The sequence below is a fragment of the Candoia aspera genome, chromosome 1 (genome assembly GCF_035149785.1).
Source record: "Candoia aspera isolate rCanAsp1 chromosome 1, rCanAsp1.hap2, whole genome shotgun sequence".
Lineage (NCBI taxonomy): Eukaryota > Metazoa > Chordata > Lepidosauria > Squamata > Boidae > Candoia > Candoia aspera.
In genome coordinates, this window is record NC_086153.1 from 81,029,776 (window position 1) to 81,053,591 (window position 23,816).

Sequence of the window (23,816 nt, forward strand, 5' to 3'; positions counted from 1 at the left end):
ACTGGACTACTTAATAAATACAGCAAGCTCAGAAAATATAGAAACAACAAACCATAAAATCCTGTATCAGTTTAGCCACTCCATGCATCTGATGTAACGAGCTTTAGCTCACAAAAGCTTATTTGTTTTATTTATCCAATTTTATCACCGCCCATCTCCCCCATATATGGTATCTATGCCACCTCCCACCATAACTTCCATCTATGCCAATTCAGAACTATTGTAAAGGCTCACCATTACGCAATGGGTCTAATCACATAGGTCCTTCCTTACTACTCATCCATCATCCTTTGTGAATATGAAAATGACTATGTGGTAAGGATCCATAATATTTGCTGCTACTTGTGACAGCCCTCCTTCTGAGAAAAATTATTTTTTTCCTTGGATAATGAAACCAATCTTGTATATTATCAGAGGTTCGTGTGTTAGGCAGGCTTTACAATAAAAAAAAATGTAGTAAACCCACAAAAAATATTTTCTGACATTCATCTGCTATTTTATCTTTCATTTAAAAAACGCTATTGGGTTTTAAAGAAACACATTTAGAAAACTAAATCCGAACCTCACTCAATTGAATGGACTTGGCTTTAGGACCTGCAGTTGGAAACCATATTTCTTTGTTACACTGCTCTATATATATTTATTAAGGATTATTTTCAAATCATATTTAAACTGTTTTGTAATTTTATCTGCCACTTGCTTGTGTGTCAAACAATGAGTACTTACAGCTACAGTATAAAGATAAATCCTTATGAATTAGCAATGAACAGAAATTATGAGAAGCATTAACTATGTAATAAAATGCATCTAAGTTTATTTTTATAGAGTACAAACCTTACAAAGAAGAAACAGTCTAGGACAGCAATTGGAGGAAGCCTAAATGCTCTTTTAAATTCCAGTATAGGGAGAATATATTTAGAATATTGGTAATAAAACAAGAAGAAATAGAACATATCACAGAGGAGACACCAATTAAAAGAATAAAGCATTTATTGCCATTAACTGTGCCACATTTAGCAGTGTTGACAAGACAGAGAGCCTGCAAACTGAAACAAACAGATGAGATTAGAAAGTGTAATTCTAAACAATGGCATAATCAATGGGATTAATTAGGAATGATAATGTTGCAAATATTACAACTTTTTAGAATCTGGAAAACACAGAACTGTTCCTTATGCTATACCTGCCCCTTGTTTTCTAACGGGAAGAATAAATGCATCATGCAATATCTCACACAAAACAATTTTTTAAAAAAATCTGTAAGAAGACAGCACATGGAAGTTGTCACTAAGGTCCTAATAATCTGGGCTGAACTAGGGATAATAAATCCATGTTTTATATTAGTGGTATTTTTAAAGTTTGCAGGCATTTAAATGAAGACACAGAGACTTTGAATACTGTACATCTGCCAAATTCACATGAAGACAAAAACTGAATTACTTTTTGCTAAGACAAGGGCCAAAGAGTTTTTAAAAGCAGTATTTACAATACAAAATGTTGCTTAATTAACAACTACATGAGTACAAAGGATTGTTTTACTCATAAGAAAAACGCATCCACAGTCTTTCAATACAGACTACAGGTAGAAGGAACTTCAATCACAAATAAGTTATTAGTTGAAACTCAATGTTAATTCAACCTGAAAAGAAATTTAATGCATGACATCAACAGCACTTTTCCCACATTGTATTATACATTTAGATTATACTTTTTGTTACAATTCATAGCTGTTTTGGTTAAGAGACTTTCTTCCCTTTGATGCCAAAAGTGGGATTCATATTTCCAAAGCTTCCGCCCCAGAAGCTGTCAGCCTTGTGAGGTAGTCCAGACAAGAAACACACCCAGAAGTAGCAGCTCTATTTTACTGTAAGGTTACACTAACAGAATCTTGCAAATCTGAAAGTACATTTCTCCCCATCGCCTTTACAGCCCAAGAAACTAGGGAGGGTCCTTTGGGAGACATTTGTCATGTCCACATTCTTTCTGCAGGGTAATCTGCCTCTTATCTGACCATTGCCTTGGCTGCGGCTCTTCCCTGTCTCCCAAGGTCATTCCTGCATACCATTACAGAAGCACTAAAGAAAAAATTTTTAATATATTAAAATATATTTTAAAAATCAATGAAGTCCTTGATTTATATCTCCAATCGGTGAGCTCAACAAGTCATATCAAAAGGTGACCTTCATCCATGCATTATTCCTTCAGTCTCAGCACCCCTCGCTGCATTTCAGATATACTATTACACCATTGGCAATCTTCATTTTGTACTGGGATAGAGTATGGCCTTGCTCATAGAAAATAGTAAGCCATAATGAGGTTCATCTGATTTTGTCTATGTGCCTTGGGTGACTTATTAGCTGTGGCTCTTTATTCAACAAACCATGGTTTACCAAATTGGACAAACCAGGTAAAATTTTATATATATATATATATATATATATATATATATATATATATATATATATATAAAAAAGTTTGTTTTCCACAAAAGGTCCATAAGGGGTTTCCAGTCAGCAATAAACAGAGATATTGGCTAAATTAATTTCTTTGATCAGAGAAAAGACATCTCAGCAAGTTCCATCATCTTCACCAACCATTCCTCCATTGTGGGTAATGCCAAATCTTTTGTAATGGTATGTGAGAATGACCTTGGGAGACAGGGTTGGGGGGAAGAGATACTGCCTATGGAATGATCAGATAAGAGAGGGCATAGCCTGCAGGTGCATAACAGGCAGAGAAAGAAACTCAGAAAGAAACCTCCCCAACTTATCAGGGTATAAAACAAACAGCAAGAGATTTGTACTTTCAGACTCGCAAGATTCTGTTAACATAGCCTTACTACAAAGTAGAATAGCTCATCTGGTCATGTTTCCTGTCTGGTCTACCTGGGAAGGCTGATATCTTTCCATCTTTATGCCTAAAATAATATCACTGCAGTTATCATATACAAAAATAAAGTTCCATGACTTTTTTCCAACTGTTTGTCCATCAATCCCCAAAAGAAAAAATTGTCAGAGTCAAGCCTGCTTCTGACTCACAAAGAGGAACCCTTTCTGAGTCAGAGGAGGCAACAGAAACTTAACGAGCTGAAACTGGGAAAACAAAACTCCAGGATCAGTCAGCAGCACAGGAAGAGTCCAAGGCGCAGATTGGCCAGGATTCGGGGGAGGATTCGAATCTGCCAATCAGTGCACACCAATGACAAGCAGAAAAGAACGTGAAAGAGAAGGCAGCCTGATTGGCTGCAGGAAGGTCCAAGCATGCCAAGGATAGGGATAAGAGGCAGACGTACAAAGAGCAAGCTGCCGGAGACAACCGATCCTCCAAGCCTCCAGCTTCCACGGAAGAGTCCCTACCTGCATCAGAGACAGCTTCTGTTGCCAAAGACGAATCAGCACCTTAGCTCTGCTCTGAAGAGGACTTGAATCCTGCTTCTGCTGCCATCGAGGATCCATTGCTCGCCGAGCCCAGCAATCTCAGTCTTGCTTCCAGCCTTGAAACTCTGCAATCTTCCAAGCAGCTTTTTCGTTCCTTGAAACTCCAGCGCCATGTGTCCTCGGTTCCGTCCAACCGTGCTTCATGTGCTCAGCCATGTTCAGGTACTTCACACCTACCTAGTTTGGGATCTGTGTTCCAGCCCAGTCCAGGGCTTCCAGCCAAGTCTAGCCTTGCTCCAAGTTTTCAGCCTTGCTCCAAGTCTTCAGTCCAGAGAGTCCAGTCTAGTTCAAAGTATCCAGTCCAGCCTAACCTTGTTCCAAGTTCCAGTCTTGCTCCTAGCCTCCAACCTAGTCCAGAGTTTCCAGTCAAGTCCAGCCTTGTTTCCAGTTCATAGCCTTGCTTTGAGACTTACCAGCCCCAGTTCAAGACCTGCATTTTCAGCTGTAGCAGCATCTCAGTTCTAGATAGAAGTCCTGTTCCGCTGCCTTGTTGTGGCCCAGTTGGGCTCATTGAACTCAAGTCTTTGTATATCAAGGACTTATTTATTCTAAATAGTTATTTAATAAAGAGTATTTTTGATATTACTCTGCCTGGTTGCATAGTCTGAACAGGACAAAAATGACTGGTCTCAATTGTATATTAATCTTTAAAATCCTCTGAATCAGTGTGTTTACTTGAATCCAAAATTTACCCTATGTTATAATCTTAAAGAGAATTTTTATAAAATGACATATCATTGGTATATGTCACCAGAGAAATTGTCTAAAATGTATAGTCACTTCAAATTTATGCTGGAAATGTGAACAAGAAGAAGGGACATTTTATCATGTTTGGTGGATGTGTAAAAAACGAAATACCAGGCAAATCTTTAGTGTGTCCAAAAAGAAATGGAAAACCCATTTTAGATGGATTAGGTTACTAAATATTAACAAAGATGCTCAAAGTATCTGCTGCAGAAAGGGGCATGAGGTAATGATACCAAGCTCTTACTATCCCCATCTTAATGCAATTTTGTATACTTTAGGAAACAGGATAAAGCTATACTATATGTATATGCATGCATACCTACACTCCAACAGCTACACATCTGAAACACCTTTTCTGGACTTGTAAACTAACCAAGCCTCCAAGTAATACCAGCATTTTAGGCCAGCCTGAGAAGTTACAAAAATATCTCAGAAGAAGGCAAAAGCAAACAACCTCTGTAGTGCTGCTAAGAAAATTAATGGATACTTCCATTAAGTCACTAGGAGTTGAGCTCAACTTGAAATAGCTGTTTCTCTTTCCATCTCTCTATATAGAAAAATAAATTACTTATAACTTATCTGGGGTATAAATCCCATAAAATCCTATGTTACATAGATCTTAATATGATTAATAAATAATAAATACAACTGTGCTACAAGTAGTGGTAGAATGAGGAAAGTGTTCAGGAAATTCTAATTATTACTTGAAGAGCAAGTCAGAAAATAGGACCCCATTTTATGAACCAATTAAGCCATTGGACACCTGCTGCGTACAGTATAAGCATTACCGATGTCCAATAATGACCAACAGAACATGGGCTTTTTTTCCCCACTGAAACAACAGACTTATGAATCATAATGACAAAATACCTCAATAATACAGTTAACAGGATATCATTTTGCATGAGCTTAATTTGCATTAATATGTTAAAATATCCTTTCATCAGGAAGAATTATAACTGCAGATAGGCTAACTGTTGAAGAGAATTGTGGCTTGAGTTTTTGCTGTTTTTAATTCTGCTTAGGTTATATGTCATTCAGCACCAATTGGAATAAAGTGATATGTTAGTAATAAATAAAACAATGAGCGAATTAGTTGCTAGTGCTCATAACTGATTAGCTGAAATACCTTCACTGGAAAGTCAATAGTTATGTTCTCCAAAGTGTGGGTTGGAGGTTTCAGGTGATACATGCAAGCTTCTTATAATCGAGCCTCAATTTTTTTTTACATGTTGCCAAAAATTTAAAAATATCTTTTATTATTTCATTTTAGTCATGAAAGGAATCACATACAAAGTCTTGTATCACTCACAAAAGAACAGTTTGCCTGCTGCTGTTGGTGCTTTGAGAAAATGCTCTGAAAGGAGAATGAATTCACGAATAATGGAAAGAAGGCCGCATTCAGAGAAAGCGAAACTGAAGAAAACCAAAACTCCAGGTTGCATTCACTGGTGGTGCAGTCTTTGTAAGTTTTTAACAATGACTAATCCAGTGCTTCATATACATTTGTTTATATATCTGACTTGCACATTTATGAAATAAAGCCAACACAACGTAAGTTTCCAGTGTTCTCCCATTCAGTGGGGTATAATTTCTTTGGTATTGCCTTAGACAGTACCACTGGGGAAGCAGAGACTTCTTTAAATTACTAACTTATTCTTCAAGCTTGTATAGCATACTAATACAGATAAAATAGCATACAAAGGTGATAACAAACAGTAAGATTATGGCTTTGCTGAATGTACTAATATGCAACATGTGAAGCACCTATACAGCCTAAACCAGCCTAAGTCTGGAATGTTGTCTTCCAGGAAAAGGCTGTAGTTTAGCAGGAGAGTGTATGTAAAAACCAACTGAAGCTAGTGGTTGGAGAGTGTATGTAGAAAGTTCTTAGCCTCAGCAGGTAGAGACGAGAAAATTTCCTCTCTATCACCTGTAGAATTGTTGCTAGTCATTTTAAGTGACTATTTGAGTTATATAGCCAAAAACTGATATAGTACAAAGCAGCTTCAGATATCTGTCATGTTTGTGAAAAGGTATGAGCCCTCCACCTACAGATAGGCCTGGTTCATGTAATATGTTGAATTATATTGTTTCTTTTTATGGTCATCACATTATAAAAACCCAGCCAACCCATTTATTAAATAATTGGTTAAACCAACCGTGGCTTAGCATATTGCATAAACTCAGCCAAAATCAAACACACTGAACTTTTGGGTCAATTATCAGCAACCCAGAAAGTCCCAGCAGAAAGTCTTATTTAGACCCAGTTCATCCCTTCATGTGAAAGCTACTTTCTTTCATCTCAACCTTTCTTTTCTTTTGCATAACATGGGAAAGGAACAGGTTTTTCTTGCTGTTTAGGTTCACAACAATCCCTCTATTTTAAGAATGTTCAACACTTTTGATCTCATAGGATCTAGCCCACAAAACAGCACTTACATACTGCTTGTTAGAACACTTACAGAGCAAGTCTGCAATTAACAGCATTTTGCCATTAGCATTCTTATAAGGGAAATACTATTCAAACATGCTCCAGTATGTTTTTTTTTTAACCTAGAATTTTGTGCAGGAAAAGACTAGGAACCAGCACAATTTAAACAGATGACTGAATAAGCAGCAGCTGTTACCCCTCAAGTGGAGATAATTAAAGTTACTGCTCCCAAACCAGTATATTTTGGCAAATGACATGCAGCAAGTTTTTTGAGAAACGAAGTTAAATAGGAGGACGCTGATAACCTGATAAAATAAACGCCAGCATTTGTCTGATAACTGCAACGAACATGTTTTTTCAATCGCGGCGCCTCTTAATTTAACCGTGGTGTAATTCAGAGAAAGGGTAGAAAAGCACTTGGAAATCTAAATGCGAAAGCATTTCAAGGCCAGTTGAGAAGAAAGTCACGCAAATACTTATTTAAGGTTCAGCAGTCCTACTGCCCGCCAAAGTCATAGAGAAAAGAGCTAGAACCCGGCCGCGGTCCAGGAGAATTCATTAAGCCGGGTCCTACGGAGTTGCAACTCCCCTAAGCGAAAGGCAGAGCTGCGGGAGGGCTGGCGCTTACCGGCACAAATCCTGGTAATTGAAGGCGTCCTGGGCCGCTACGGCGGTGGGGAGGTCTCCCTTCTGGCCCGGGAGAAAAAGCAAGAGGAGGAAAGGCAGCCAGCGGAGCTGGAGCACAGCAGCCCCGAACGCTGGGGCGACCGCGATGCGCCCCATGGCAGGCCGAGGGAGAGCCCCGCGAAGGTTACGCAGCTGACATGATCGAGCAGAAACCGAGACAGCCACTGGCGGAGGAGTCATGTGACTCCCTCCCACCCACCGCGCCAGCGCCGTTCACCTGACCGAGCCCGAGACGGTCACGTGCCGACAGTCATGTGAGGGGGCGCGAGGATGACGGAGCTCGGGGGCAGGTGGTGCAATCGGGGGAGGGGAGATTTCTAGCGCTTCTTGAGTGGGTCCGCCCGCCAAGGCGCGGCTTTGATTGATGCACGCCTACGCGGCGTTGCAGCCCCAGCACGGGTGGGCGCGTCCCGGCGTTGCTCGGGCGGGCGGGCGGGCGGGCGTGCGGGAGGGAGGCTTCCTCCCGGTTTGCCTCGGATGGGGAGGGCTCGTTGGCGCCTGCGAGACAGCCGTCCCTTGCCAGGTGGCGCGAGAAAACGAGCCACAAGTTTAAAGAGAGGCACGAGATTTAGTTCTGCGGAGAAGCTGTGGCTTCAGAGAGCGATGCCTCTTACTGAAGCCGCATCTCACTTCCACTGAGTGATTAAAAGGATGGTGCAGATTGAGCGTGCTGTGAAAATAAAGAGCGTTGCTGTATTATTGCTAGCCCCATCTTAGGCCAGCATTTGTTTCTTACATTGGGATGTTCCAGAAGAAGGTAGAAACACAACCTCTTTCTGCTGTTGGTATTTGAAGGCATATTGCCCCCAGCTAGATGCCTCTTGAACTATCCTTCATAAACTGACACCATCCAAGTTAGTGGCCATCATCATGCATTCTAGTTATGAATTACACAGCTGAATTACGTACTGTGTGAAGAGGTCCTGCCAGCCACCTTCCTGTGGTGACTTGTCCGCATGATCACAAATGGATATTGTAATGCAGGGTATATTACAGGACTCATTCGTTTAGGGGCTTTTCCTACACTGAATCTAGGAGTTACACAATTGGTTTGCCTTCAGATATCATGCTTATTGTGTTTGTTGATTGATAGGTGCTATCAAGTCAGCATTGACTCTTAGTGACCACATAGATTTTTTCCATTATGATCTGTCTGTAACTTGGTCCTTCAGATCTTCCAATGGTGCACTCATTGCCACTGTAACTGAGTCCATCCACCTTGCTGCTTGTCCTGTTTTTCTCTTTCCTTCCACCTTTCCCAGCATTAGAGCCTTCTCCGGAGAGCTAGGTCTTCACATAATGTCTTCAAAGTAAGATAAATTGAGCCTGGTCATTTGTGCCTTGGGTGAGCACTGTGGATTGATTTGTTTGATGATTTGTTTGTTTTCTTGGCTGATTGTGCTTCTAACACAGCTTTATAAAACAGGATATTTGGTTCCAGCTCTTCTGAGCTAATAGCTTGCTAGGTATGTTTTAAATGCATGTTTTTAAAATCAAATACATTTTATCTGTTATTGCTATTTATGTTGAACCCCTGGCCCAATATTACCTAACTTTATGCCAAAGTGAGCTCCAGAGTTCGTTGTCCCTTTACTGATGTGTATGTACTCTGCATAGAAGTAGTTTTACTTTACAAAGTACTTTATAATCTTTTTTTATTCAAGTTTCCAAAAATATTGTGAACAGACTACTGTTTTAATTGAAATCAGTTGATTTATTTGAACTACCATGATAAAAACTGGTGTGCAGTTTGAGATACTGAACTCACAGTATCTGCTTGAGCAGACGGCAGGCCTCGCCAGGAAGGCTTTCACATAAGCATCTTGTATACCAATTGCACCTCTTCCTGAATTGGGAGGCCCTACTCCCAGTCACTCACACCTTACTCCCAAGTTGGATTTCTACAAAGCATTCTACATGGGGCTGTCCTTGAAGGCATCTGGAAGCTGCAAATGGTCTGGTCTCCAGTGACATAGGTAGGTAGTCTTCTGTAATTAGATCAAAATGTTAAATGAGCCCATTCTGTCATGAGAACAGGTGTTTGCTATAGCTAGCCTTCGCTATGTGTTAATTGTGATTTGTTGTTAGAATTTTTATTTCCTTACCAGGTTCGTTTCCGAGCTGGGACCAAAGAAACAGACAGTTGCATGAAATTAAGTTCTTTATTCTTCACCCAAGATCAAAAGCAATGAAGCAAGCTGTTAGGTGGGCGATCGCACAGGACTCCCTTCTTTCAGCACATTTACTGTATATACATTCCATTCAACTCCTCCTTTAGAATACCACCCCTTACTCAGTTACCCATACTCTACCTTAACATCATTCTCCATTAGGAACTTCCTTTGTTCACTCTATCTTAACGTCACTCCATATAAGTAACTTCCTTCCTTGGGCCCTTTGACCAGTACAAAATGATACCTTTTCCTCTGAAGAAGCTATCCTTGGAATGTACACCTTATCTTGTTTCTATGGGCACAGCTATCTATCAAGGCCTGTTAGGAAGAGTAAGAAGGCCAACAAAACTCTTCAAGGAAATAAAACACGGTTTCAGAGCCATAATAAAAGTGCAAATGTTCTAATATACTAAGTATAAAATATATTTGTATGTAAGTTCGATATATGTAAAATCTTTTATCACTGTATTGGTCTATTTTATGTTTCTTTCTTACATTATTATTTAATTGATGAATGCTGCCTGGAGTAACAAATTGTGAAATGGGGCAGCCTTATAAGTTCTTGAAATAGTTTGGCTTTGCACAACACAATAGTAGGTCATGTCTTCAGACCGTTAAACATACTAACTGTACAGCTCTGTTAATAAACACAAACCATACTACTCTATCATATGTGATTCTTTATCCAAAAATACTAACTTTCTGGATTATACAAACTGAAAACAGCCATTTCATATGACAAAAAACTGAAATTTGTACCCTATGACAAACCTAGTTGGAGGCCATTTTAGTTCTATTTAACACAGTAATCTGCAATCCTAAACTATTCAGTTTAACTTGGTATGTATGTGTGATTGTTAAATCAGCTTCACAGTTACTCTATCCTGCAGTGCATTAAACCATCAAGTGATTTGTTTGGTTTTGTCTTAACCTGTTGTTTGAAGCCAGATATTGTGGTTTATAATGTCTGTGTTATTTGCACACAGCCAACAAAGATTTATTCAATAAACTGGTTAAGTAATCTAAGTTGTAATTGCATTGTGTGTAGCAGCATATGCAAAGGAAACAATTTCTTCCTGATTCATACTTTTTAAAAAAATCCATACAATTAGTGATGAAGTGGTTAGAGTGTGGGATTACAAGAAGGGTTACCCAAAATCAAATCCATATTAAGCCATGGAACTTCACTCGTTACTTTGTGACCCTAACCCACCTTACAGAGTTGTTGTTATACAGATTAATTGGAGTGTGCTATGTGTGTTGCCTTGAGTTGCTGAGCCTAAAGTACAAACTACCAATGTGATTATTTTAATTTTCAAAGTCTAAGATATCAGGCATAGATATAAATAATATTTAAAAAATCATGTCTCAGAATAACAGCAGTGATTCTCTATTAGTTCTCCAAAACATCAACATATATTTATTTAAAGTATTTTTTTCATCAAAGATCTTCTAAATCAAATATAAGTAAATTCTCTGAACTATACCTTTCAATCGTATGGGTCAAAAATGTAAATATCTTTTATAATAGATATATCTTGATCATATACCACATTAAGCCAAGGCTTGCTTAACTTTGAATTGTTGAATAAGCCACAGTCATTTCTTGATTCTTTATTCAACATTGGTCTTGGTTTCATGGTGGTTTATTGAATAAAACACAGTGGTTTGGTTCCCTTTACATAACGTACTAGCCTATAATCAATGATGTATAAATCTATTATTGGTTCACACAACATGCTAAGCCATAATGTGATTTGCTGCTTTGTGGCCTTTGAGGTGTATAGATGAAGGTATATAGTTTATGCTAAGAATGTGTCCTCACAATCTGTCCAGCTATAATTAACACCTGTTTACTTGCTTCTCTCTCATCTTTGGATCTTTGCCAGTGCATTTCTTTGCTCCCATTTAGTAGATTATGATGCAAGCAATGTGGTGTTGCTTCTCGCTTATCATGTTTTTGCAACAGCATCCTGTGCTTTGTTGGAAGCAGTTGCACAAGTAACATTTGTACAAATCTGTGCCCTTCCTTGCCTTTTGTCCAAATATTGTGGAAAACATTCATGCCTATACGGTACAACAGAGGCTTCCAAGAAGGTGGAGTCAATATAAACAGCAGATCTAACTGCCTGGAAGTTCTTAAAAAGAAAACTTCATAAACGTGTTGATCGGCTGAGTACTTTTCTTGTTTTTGGAATACCAGGGCGGAGGACAAATGGTTAAGAGCAAGATATTTCTTTTTCTAGAATCGTTTGGATGCCCTGTAATGCCTTTTAGTGATGGCCTTTTAGTCAGATGTTTCTGCAAACATAAATTAGGCAGCCTGCATTTTTCCACATTTTGGAATTTGTCAACTGAAAACACGTATACAAATTCCCCAACTTAAACTACTGTAGGGTAATACACATTTCAGAGGTAAGAATGCTTGCAGCAGGTTTTACGAGTTCCCAAGCTGGGAATTTTCCAATATTAGAGATGTGATATCCCCAAATTCCAGGATGCCCAGCTAGGTATCCTATACAACATTTGTGAGAATTTCTATTTGATTAGGAGGAATTACTAAAGTATGCTCACAGAGTGCATTCACTGAGCTCTGACAAGTATCATGAATTTGTTCAAAAGTAAAAGGGCTTACAGAAGAAAAGCATCAGAAAATCAAGATATGTACCAGTAAAAGGATGTATAACATTTCCCATAAAAATCCCATGTAGAGTTGGTGACAAACTGCAGTCCTTTCAGGAGGCTGTTTTGTTCCCCTAAATTCCCAATACACACATATAAGAATTGATGTAGCAAGAATTGATGAATAAGAAAGCTCAGTCAAGAAATAAAGATAGATCATGTATGTTCTTCCAATAATATTAGAATATTCCAATGTATACATCCAGTTTTTTCCAATGTATATAGTTTTATTCTAAACTGCCCAGTTGCTCTTTGAGTGAGATGGGTGGTGAGGAAATTTGAAATAAATAAATAAATAAATAAAAGGTATATTATACTAGTAGCAAACATCAATAGCGTATGGAGAGGGTGTTTCTCCAAATGAGGCAGTCTCATTTGTAGTTTAATACTTACACTCAAGGCCTCCAGCTTTAATTGGTATGTATATAAGCTTATTTATTTGAATTTTTATATAGCCACCCATCTTACATATGAACACCATACTCTGGCACCTAATTTGATTTTGCTGGACCAATTTGTGTATCACACTAGTAAGCCAATGATTGTTTGTGGCTCACTGTATTGTATTGTGATATACAAGCCACACTTCATGGCAAGTTGGGCAAAGCCAGCCAATTATGATTTATTTATAAGCTTTGATTAAACAAGATATAGCTCAGGGGTGATGTGTGAGCTCAATTACTGTACATTTAGCTGCATCCCATCCCCTGTTACTCTCTATTCTTCTGAGATCCTTTTCAAGGACTGCTGTGGAAGAGAGAAAAAGCCTAGAAACTTTCTTCCTGTAAACTTCCTTGAATTAATTTATTTTCCAATCCAGCTCTTGTGCTTTGTCCATTTATTGAATTTGACTGCCACTCACAAATAGCAATATTGCAACAGCCACTTAGGGGTCCCATCTAAATCCATGCTCTTGCTCTTCAGGTAGGTTGCACTACAATACCCATAATCACAATGGCTGCTGACAAGATTACACTAGTAAAAATGAAGCTCTCATTAATACTTACCAATTGCATTTAAAATATTTTATTTATAGAAAACACAAAATTTGTAAAATAGTTGCAGAAAGTTCAAAGTGATTATCATTTAACTTTTTAGAGGAAATGTTTCCAAGGGCTTCCCCCCCCCCTTTTACTGGACTAAAATTAGAGGGAGGCTAACATTTGAAAATAGTGGCTACTCTGATCATAAATGACCATAATATATACTGTTTGATTAGAAAGAAATTGGAAATGGAACGTAAAAACCTATTGCGGAGCATCAATCATGTACCAATGAAGAGAATTATTTGGTGCGTGTGTGTGTGTGTATTATTTATTAATGTATTTATTGTTAAAGTGTTGAAATTCAAAGTATGAAAAAAGTAAATATAGGAATGCAAAGGAAGTAAGAAAAAAAATGAAAAAGATTACATTTAAATGTTTAAAAAATTAATAGTGAAAAAAGAAAAAGTAGATTACATCTTCCCCTTTCCTTCCAGTTGTATCCCTAACCGTGAACCATCATTTAGAGATTTGAACTTTACATCAGACATTAGTAATGGTTGTTTCTGTTTAAGTCCTAAAAACTGTACAGTATTCCAAATATATAAATCTGCCTTGCTCTGTGATACTTTGTATGTAAGGAAGCCATTCTTGCTTCAACTTAGTTAAACTTCTATTATGGATATACTATATACTGTCATTTTTGCTACTGCAGCATATAACCATCCAGAGTCACTGGAAGTTGGCTGACATATAAATTTAATAAATCATCATCATCATCATCATCATCATCATCATCACCATCATCATTTTCTTCAATTTTAGTCGCCCAGTCTGATATCATAGGCAAGATACCTGTATTCCAATATTGTGCTAGGCTTATTCTTGCTGCAGTCAACATGTATCTTAGTAAATGTAATACTTTTCATTTATTTTTCTAGGATTATGCCTAGCAGAAACATCTCTGGTTTCAGCTCAAGTTTTACTTTTAACTGTTTTTAGATTTTTTAAATGTATTTATTTCCAATAACTTTCGAGGGTTTTTTGCATGACCACCACAGGTAGTAAAATGTTCCTTCTTTATTATGGCATTTCCAATATTTGTTGTTATATGTTTTATCTTGGCAATTGTAGGCAGAGTTATATACCATCTATAGAACACTTTATACCAGTTTTCCCTTAAATTATAGCTTAGAGTAGTTTTGTTTTATTTTTTCCATAGCTGTTCCCACTGGGCCACCATAATTATTTATCTCAGATTTTGCACCAAATTTATCACACAATTCTGTCTCTGTATTCTGTGTTATATTTCAGCAACAATTTATAAATATGTCCTAGTAATGATTTTGGTTTTGTATAAATATTTCAAATTCTGTCATCCTTCTCAAAATCCCTCATTCTTTTTTAAGGTCACTTTTTATTTTTCCAGTTATTCGTAAATACATTAACCATGGTAAATTCTTTCCTTTATTGTATAATTCCTGTTATGTCTTTAATCTGTTTTCTGAATCCAGATAAATCATATTGGTATAAGTAATTGAATATGTTTTAATATAATTGTCCTTAAAATAAAAAGCACTTGATGGTGACGCTAATGGTGAAATTGCTGGACTTATTCTGGCTTTTAAGAGATTCCAGATTTTTATCAGGCTTTGTCTTATTTTATGTCCTTTCAAATTATTCTCTTCTTTTGTTTCTTTGTCCTATAGATGCCTGTAAAGTCTATTAGACTTGCTCCTTCCATTATTGATACTCTGCTGTTCGGAGAGCTTATTCATTCTATTATCCATGATAGGCAGCTACAGTACAGCAGAGGAAGAATAAATAGAAAGACAGCAACGTTCTTGTGAAATAAGTAAAACAGTAAAATCTTGTTCATACTGACACCATTCACTATATCTCTCCATAGCTTTCTGCCTCTGGAAGCCAGTCTTGCTTCCTCTATGACCATATATTGCTTTGTACGTTGCCTTTTGTTCTATAAATTTCTCACATCTTTCTTTCTGAGGATCTCATCAACTCCACCCAACCATGACTTTCTCAGTCTTCCCTTCCTCTCAACCTGTTCACTTTTCCTTCTTATAGTTGTTTTGCAGTTTGGACTTTGTATTGGGTGTTGTTCTCCTTACTATTTTTGCCTTGCACTTTTAATTCCAGCTGCTTTTACCTGCTGAATGGAAGTACGGTGTTTTTAATAAGGTCATATTGCCCTTACAGGCTGCTTTCCAACTCTGCAAACATCTTTTGGAGGGTTCATCACACCCCTTCAATTCCAGACGGATTGTAAGAACCTAGAACAACATTTTGTTGTTGTTGTCATAAAATAGGAAAAAAGCAGCTCTGGGAGTTAATGGTGTGTGCGTGTGCACGGGCATGGGTGCACTTAGTGTGTGAGAGTTTTTCTATTCTATACCTTGCTATCTTTTTTGCTACTTTTTGCTACTTATTTCTCTCACTAGCTTTTTCGTGTTAGGAAGTATTTTTGGAATCAAGGAACTACCAGACAACTTTTGGTAATGATTTAATTACTAATTTATAAATAATTATTTGGTAATGATTTAATTACTAATTAATTACCTCTCTGCTTACTCTGGAAAGATTGTGTTGATTGTGTTGTGGAACTGAGAAATGTATTAAAGAGACATGAGGGGGAGATGGGCGGTGAATAAATTTATATATATATAAATAAATCTGTGTTGAGGCTCTGAATCAAACCTATGCAATTCTTGTACTATATGCTGTTGCTTTCTGTAATGCCTGCATCTACTGGGGCACAACATCCTGAGAGGAGGGAAATAAATTGTGTATACTTTCCTGCTTACAACATATATAGTTGCCAAGTTTTCTGTAATCTAAGTTCCCCTTTATCGTTTCAGTACGTCTGGTTAATAAACTCAGTGAGAATCTAGCTTTCTTGATGGCAAGTAGTTCCTACAGCTTGAGACCTAGTGTGTTTTGTGATTCCTTGTTTTTCCAGGAACAAAACATATTTAAAACTAGAGGAACCAATACTGTATGAAAAAAGTACACTGTCATTTGGTCATATACATAAATTGAATGAGGGTCAAATTGCAAAACAATTATAAGAAGGAAAAGTGAATAGGTTGAGAGGAAGGGGAGACTGAAAAAGTCACAGTTGGGTGGAGTTGAGATCCTCAAAAAGAAAAATGTGAGAAATTTATAGAACAAAAGGCAACGTACAAAGCAATGTATGCATGATGCATGTAAAAAAGGTGTCAAATTGCAATTGCATGGTTAAGGTTGCCATCTTGACTTTTTATGACCCCCTCCCTCCCTGTGGATGCCCATGGTTGATCCTCATGTGGTAGCAATGAGCTAATTTGCAAGTTCAAGAGATCATTAAAAGATATGGGGAGGACTGTACCATTTCTTCAAGTGATTCTCTATAGTGAAAAAATAGTTCAACCCTATGAATCTTATTCAGATTTAATCCTTTCTCTGGGGTTTCACCCATCATTCTCGATGCAAAACATACCTGTGGAGTATAGGTGCATAATATTTCTAGTCCCTGCAGAGAGTTCACAGAAAATGTATCATGGGTATAAGCGTCATAAGATATGCAAAAATTATCTGCTGGATATGACCTAGAGTTCTGTTTCCTTATCTTTCCGTACAATTTCATGGGTTTCCTTCATTGCCAAATTCACTCTGCTGAGCACTGACAAATAGAAGACCAGCACTGGCCAGTTGTCAAATTATGAGCAGATAGACATGCGTAAGTAATGTCTTCATTCTATTGGTAGCTAAAATTTCCTGCTGTCACCATTTGGGAAGATCGTAAGTTTGCACTTGACTCTGCGCTTGACTCTCTGGGAAAGAAATGTTTCGAAACTTTACACTGGATAATAAATTGTAAGTAATACTATATTCATTTAATGATTAAGTGATTTAGTGATTTAAGGTCTGAAACACAGCCTGACTTATCCCTCCCAGAAAAAGCTTTCTTTGGTCTATTCTTGCACCAGCACCTGCACATTTCTATTTTTGCACAATTTTCCTGTGTTCCTTTTTTCTGCTGTTGCAGATATTTACTTAATGTTTTTTCTTACTTAATGTACTGGAATGCATTAACAAAATTGTAAGTACAGAATTTCAGACACTTCTAACAACTGATATTTATGAAGATCTATTTTCTGACAACACACCATCAGACAATGTGAGTTCTTCGAAGCATGTTATAAGAGGAGAAAAATATAAGGATGGAAGTGATTCTGCAAAATAAGAAATATATTGTTTCAGCTCCTTTTCATGTGTTTCATTGTTCCACCTCTCTGCTACTTTGGGGATATGAGAAAATCTAAAATTGGCTGAAGGTTCCAAGATGTGATTGAGAACTATCTATATTGGAGGGTAATAATGACTGATGGAAATTCTCCAATTTTGTATGCTTTGTTTATTTCCAAAAATAGATGACTTAAAAATATTGTGGCTTATTCCTATCTGCAAGCTTTAGGAGAGCCCCTTATGCAACAGATTCAGTATCTGTGTCTCATCCCACAAAGAAGGTACATTGGTGCAGACATGGCTCTGTGATTAGGAACATTTGTTCTCTCCCTTCTTTTTTCCCTCTGGCTTTTAACCATCTTGACTGATAAGGAAGTTTTTGGAAACTCTAAAACTTTACTTTTTTGCAACCCTTCGGTTGACCTAATAAAGTCATTACTTTTATGGATTTTGGTTTTTTTTGTTTTATCATGGCCCATAGAACTATGCTGTGCATATATTTCTTTGCAGACCTTGTCCATACCTATTCTTCATTCATGAGTTATGGATATTCTCATTCTTGTTTGTGTACATTTTTTGTATGCATACTGTGGATAACATTCTCCCACTTCACTCCATCACTATTCAAATGCACACATTAGTAATTACATGAATCCTGCAGATCTTACTTCATCTGCTGGGTTTTTGAAAGAAAGAAAGGATCTGCTGTTCTGGGCAGTTTCTTTTTTCCTGGGTTTAGAAACATTTCTCCATCTCCTCTGAATTTTTCTGGTATCTCTTTTCCTCTCTCTCTCTTTCTCTCACCTCTTAAAACACAAGAGAGCTAATTAATTCATTTGAGAATATCCTTGGAGAAAACAATTGCTTCATCTCTCAGATCACTGACTTCAAAAATCCAGTGTGAGTGAGTCCTAGTGGGAAATATAAGAGAGAAACAAAAAGGAACAATCTCTGCAGCTCTTCTTCTGGCCAAATTAGGATAATCAGTCTCCCAGAGATGCTGATCTATCCAGCAGCTCAGTTCACACACTGAGCTAAGCTATAATATAGCTTATTTGAGCTTAGCATGTAATGTGAATCCAGCTGTTCAGTTTGTTAATCATTGTTTGTGGCTTAGTGAATATATGTAATGTGAACCCAGCTGATTGTGGCATGTTTATCAAACCATGGCTGAAAAACAAAACATGCCTTAAAATGTGAACCTTAGCACCTCCAACTTTCAGTTATATATTTTGAGAAAGCCAGAAATGCCCATTAACATACTGGCAGCAGCTGTGTTTGCCCGGTGATGTGCTTCTTCATGCAAGATGAGCTTTTTCAGATTGTCCTCTGGAGACAACTATAACTGTCTTTACCTCCCTTTTCAGGATTGCCTAAAAAATACAGTGGATGTATACCCTCAACCCATGAGCCTTTTCTCTTTTGTTATTCCATCTCTTTCACTTTTTTTAAACTGCACTTCAGAAATCGATATGCATGCATTCACATCCCAAATGAATTTATTAGTTATGTATTGCATCTCTGTCCTGCCTTTTTTTCTGAGCATCAAATCTGACTTAGATGGGGGCCTCCCACATTGCATTCCCACAGCAAAAACTGTGTGAGATAAGGTGGGGCTGAGAAAGGGACAGACTAGCCGCCAGGTACCCAATGAGCCCCAAGACCGAGTGGGAACTTGAAGCTGAGACTTCCAAGCCCTTCAACCACTTCTTTGTTCTGTGGTCTTTCAAGAAGTCCCACAAGATAAGAGGTCCTACAAGAAGTAATTTAGAAAGGCCAAACTAGGTGTCAGCCAGAAAAAGCTTGAACCAAGAAGCTGGAATTTCAAGAGGCTCAGGAAGGAGTTACTTTTCTCTCTCTCCCTCCTCTTCTCTAGCCAAAAGCCAGTGCCAAATCATACTACTAGATAAAGAGCTGGCATGCCAAAGCAATGATAAGTAACAGCTGTAAAAAGAAAGGGAACAAGTAAGATGGTTAAAGACTGTTTTAAAAAACCCTCCATTTATAAAGTATCTTTATAGATATTGGTGGTTTGTTAAACTAAGGCCATTGTATAGTAGGAGTAAGCATAAATTGTTTACTTGAAAAGCACTGTGACTCTAAACATAATTTTAGTTTGCAGAAGTAGTTGCATATATGTGTGTCTGCATATGTGCCTATCCCTTTCCCATCATCTGGCAAAGGGGTTTTATGGAACTCAGCCTCAATTCCGCCACTAGAAATCTGGTGAGTTTTGACCTATTGGCAGTGGTTGGGCTTTATCTGAACCTGGTAAAAAGAGCCACTGGATTTATTGAGATGATGCCTTCTGATGTTATCTGGGAGATTGTTGAGCCTGTGGAAGTATGGGCAGAGTTCTCTGTGATCTTAGTCTGCACTTTTGCATTGGAGCCCTGCCCTGCCTGGCAGGTGAAAACAGCCAGGGAAGAGATTGGAGTTAGCTCCAAGCTACAGTCATACTTTTTTGGGAGAAGGGGAGGTTTCAGTGCCTCTGATATTCCAGAGGTCCTGGCAACAGTTCTTGGGGAATTTAGGTGGGGGTCTTTCTCAGCTCTGTTTGGAGATTCTAGGGATGTTCTGTCACTGAACAAGACCGTTCTGTCACTGAATAATACCCTTCAGTGTTAAGTAATCAAATGATGACCATTGGCATGAAGGAGACCTTAATTTGCCCTGCCTGTATGACTCTATGCAATATTACAGTCTTTCTACTTTACCAACAGAATGGCGTTAACATTATGGATATGGATCTGAGTTTGGAAATTAAAAAGGCTTGTTAGGAATATAGGGAAATATGTTCCCTGCAGATGTAGGTAGTACTCCAACTACTAGCTATGTTCCCTAAATAGGTTTTCTTGGTTTTCATTCTTTTTTCCTCCTGCAATGGGTTTGCTGCTTCTGTTAAATTCCCAGTGTCACTCCAAATTTGGAGATTAGTCTTCTGCCATAAGTAGATCCCAGACTGAGGGTTGTCATAACCCCTGTGGAATCTTTGAATGTTGCCCTTCATTTTGGGTCACAAATTTCTCATCTTAAAAACAGTGACAATTCTCAGCTAAAGTTTTGAAAAAAATAGAAGCTAAAGAAATTCTTTCCTTTTTTGGGCTGAACAGCAAAGACACATATGCCTGCCATTGAACTAAGGAGCCCCTGTTGGGAAACATAAGTATGCATAACATATACATTTCATTAGAGTATATGAATCTTTATGACAGATGTTGTTATTTGAGCATTGAAGATCAGGCAAATATTTCAGCAAGAGCTGGACTGAAATGACCTTGCCAACCTGCATCAAATGACTAGGTAGGCAATTTCTAGAGGAGGAGAAATTTTCTAGAAATTTCTCAAGAGCAGGCTTACCCTTAATGGCACCATTACTGGAAAAAAATCAATGGGAGGTGTTCCTTAATGTTGCCTTCCTTTGGGATTTAGCTGAAATGTAGTAAACCTGGAAGGCAGCAGATTGCTAGAAAGGTGAGGTACAGTGCAAAACAGGACGTCCAACCATGAAGTGACCATATTTGCATTTCATAACAGTCGGGTGGGGAAAGTGTCTAGTGCAGTCACCTAAACCCAACCAGGTGTTGGATTAGTGTGAGGGTTAGCTTTACCGCCAAACAACATTGGATTTGTCTTAGGCTAAAATAACCTCCAATGATCAGGCAGGTCCTGCAAACATTACAGAATGGGTTTACTGAAGGTTCACTCTCAACAATGTCAAGGTGGCTCTGACCCAACTGGGCTACTGGATTTTTGTTTCAAGGAGTTAAGAAAAAGCAGGAAGTCCCAGTCTCTCAGCCACTTTTGGCTGGGATTCCTGCAAAGAACTCTTCGCTTGAGTGGCACAACCAAGGCCATCTGCTTCCTGATCATGAGAGGGTGACTATTTACTCCAGCTTAGAACAAGCTGGAGCAGTTGTATCTTGCAAACACAGGAAATCAGTTTAAGAACACCTCACTCTGCTCATGAGAATTGTTTGAAACTCTTCTCTCTTGAAGGAATAGCTGTTCCATAAAACAGAATGAAAACTGAGAAGAAAATGCATGGGAATTTCTCTGTCCCATGTGAATAGCAGAAAAAAATGCATTCAGTGCAACTGAGAGCTGTTAAGAAAACAAAGAACAAGATACTCCGTTTGCTCAGGCTTACAGCTTAAGAAAGAAAAGGAAAACTGGATGGGGAGAAAAGAGAAATGTGCACATTTAGGGGCCAGGAAGAGCCAATGTCAGCACCTGCTCATTCGAGCATTCACACATACACAGTCAAGAAACTGGATTTCTTTGAACTGTTTTAATGAAGCATAATGAACGGTACAGAAGGCAAGCTGCGAATAAAGATTTCCCTCCAAAACCTAATTCAAAACTACATTCCCTTAGCTAGTCCCCTTTCCCACAAAGCGTGTCACTCCCCCTCCCATCCAGATGGTATTCCTGTTGATGTGCTCCATAACCAAAATCTTTGATATGCTCCATAACCCCCTTACACTCCAACTTCACACACCCCTCCCATCTGGCAACATGAGAGAATGACATGATGGGAGATGCTCTGATAAGGGTTTCTGTGAAACCTTTGATCGGGGGATCTGACAGCCAAAAGTATTGTACTGTAGCTGATTCTGCCTGAGTGACCCCACTTTTCTTCTCTTTATTCAGCAGCCTGCTGGAACGGTTGCCTTCAGAGACAGAGGAGGGGGCAGGGAGGCAGTGACTACAGTGGAGATACAAATAAGGCAGTGTGTTTTCTCTTACTGCAGAGCTTTAAGTTGGCTCAGGATCAGACTTTTACATTTCTCAGAACTTGTTAACATTGGAAAGCAAAAAAGAAAATAGCAGGTACATTGAACTCATATGCTGCAAATATTAGAAAAAGGGCTGCTTGAATAAAAACTTCATAATTTATTTGGTAAAGCATGTAAATATTTCACTACATCTGCTCATGTGAAGTCTTGACATGAATGCTATAATACAAGGAGAGAAAAGTCTCAGAAGTCTTTCTTGTCAAATGAATCTTTCCAAATCCTTGTATTTGCAACACAAAGTTCAACAATCCTAATAACTGTGGGACTCTTGCTATTTTTACAGGGAAGAGAAGAATACTGGTCACTCCGTACGTGCCCTGATCACAGAGACCACTCATATTGCTCATGTAGCAAAGCAAAATCAGACCCAAATGCTTCACAATTCATCCAGAGAAGATGGGACTCTGAAAATTTTGTCAGCTATTGCCCTCCCTGTCCTTGCTTTGGGACTTTTCAGCAACGGAGCTATTTTCTGGTTTCTCTGCTGTAGAATCAAAAAGACTAAATACACTGTATACGTGCTGAATTTAGCCATTGCTGATTTCACTGTCATCTTCTGTTTCATCACATACTTTCTCATCAATCTAGTTATCTGGGAAAACCCTCTTCTGGACCCATATTTCTTTGGGGTATTTGATAGCTTGACTTTTTTTGGATTCAACACCAGTTTTTTCCTTTTGACAGCAATTAGTGTGGAGAGGTATGTGGGCACTTTTTTCCCATTCTGCTATCGTTCTAATCGGCCAAAGCATCTTTCCACCATACTGTGCACTGTCCTGTGGGTCCTCTCCTGTATCATGGTGGGAATAGACTATATTTGTTGGAGGGAATTTACCTCTTCCAGAACTACACACCCTGCAAATATATTCATTATAATCATTTTCATGCTATTTTTGCCAACTATGGTCTTTTGTAGCTTCAGCCTGTTTATCAAATTATCAAGACACTCCCAGTCAAAGTCTCCAACTCAGTTTTACCGTACTGTTGTTATCACAGTCATTCTGTTCCTCATCTTTGCTGTGCCACACAGGATCATATGTCTGATGGAATACATGCAGCCAGCAATGGAAATAAACTGGACCATCATTCATAGTTTTTTCTTGCTTAATCTAATCAACAGCAGCTTCAATCCTTTTGTTTACTTTTTCGTTGGAAGACAGAAAAAGCAGCAATCTAAGGACTCCTTGCATGCAGTGATCTATAGATCCTGCAATGATGAAATCCTGGATCATTTGAGCAGTGAACAAGTGGCATGAACACTCATTCTCACTAAAAGAAGCTTTCTACAGATCCATTTGGTGGGAAGTGATTGATTTCGTTCAAATGGCTGCTTTCAAAGTCAGTTCTCCAACATGTTCCAGGAAGATGATTTGCCTGAGCAGACTTCCTTATCTGTAGCCATGCCACCTCTCTACCTGAGGCCTGATTTTTTAATTTTCTCACCTTTACCAGGATATATAATTTTACTTTGGTTGGCTTTTTAGGCAATCAAGCAATTATTGTTTACAACCGATAATAGAGATCCTCTCTCCGTAACCTTGATTTTTTTGCAAATTAACCCCAGAAGTCTCTTGCCCTTTAGATATGCAGTTTTCTTCAATATATAGTGTGGCATGGGCCAAAGCTCC

At 38.3% G+C, this 23,816-nt stretch overlaps 2 protein-coding genes across 2 annotated transcripts in view; one reads left to right on the forward strand and one right to left on the reverse strand.

The window, feature by feature from the left end:
• IGF2R (insulin like growth factor 2 receptor) overlaps window positions 1–7,481 on the reverse strand; it is a 97,524-nt gene extending 90,043 nt beyond the window's left edge. Inside the window, exon 1 of the mRNA XM_063307857.1 lies at window positions 7,247–7,481. Within this exon, the coding sequence (XP_063163927.1) occupies window positions 7,247–7,401 (155 nt within the window). The 5' untranslated portion in view covers window positions 7,402–7,481. The remainder of the gene's footprint in view (window positions 1–7,246) is intronic.
• Window positions 7,482–16,852: 9,371 nt separating this feature from the next.
• LOC134490179 (proto-oncogene Mas-like) lies at window positions 16,853–23,444 on the forward strand. Its single transcript, XM_063293102.1, has 2 exons — window positions 16,853–17,017; window positions 22,472–23,444. The coding sequence occupies exons 1-2, from the start codon at window positions 16,986–16,988 to the stop codon at window positions 23,442–23,444; spliced, it is 1,005 nt and encodes a 334-aa protein (XP_063149172.1). The 5' UTR covers window positions 16,853–16,985.
• The last annotated feature ends 372 nt before the right edge of the window (window positions 23,445–23,816 follow it).

Bases quoted from the DNA above. Each gene is read 5' to 3' on its own strand.
- LOC134490179 (XM_063293102.1), top strand. From the start codon at position 16,986: ATGTTTCGAAACTTTACACTGGATAATAAATT. The intron at 17,018-22,471 runs GTAAGTAATACT...CTATTTTTACAG, and splicing joins TTTACACTGGATAATAAATT to GGAAGAGAAGAATACTGGTC.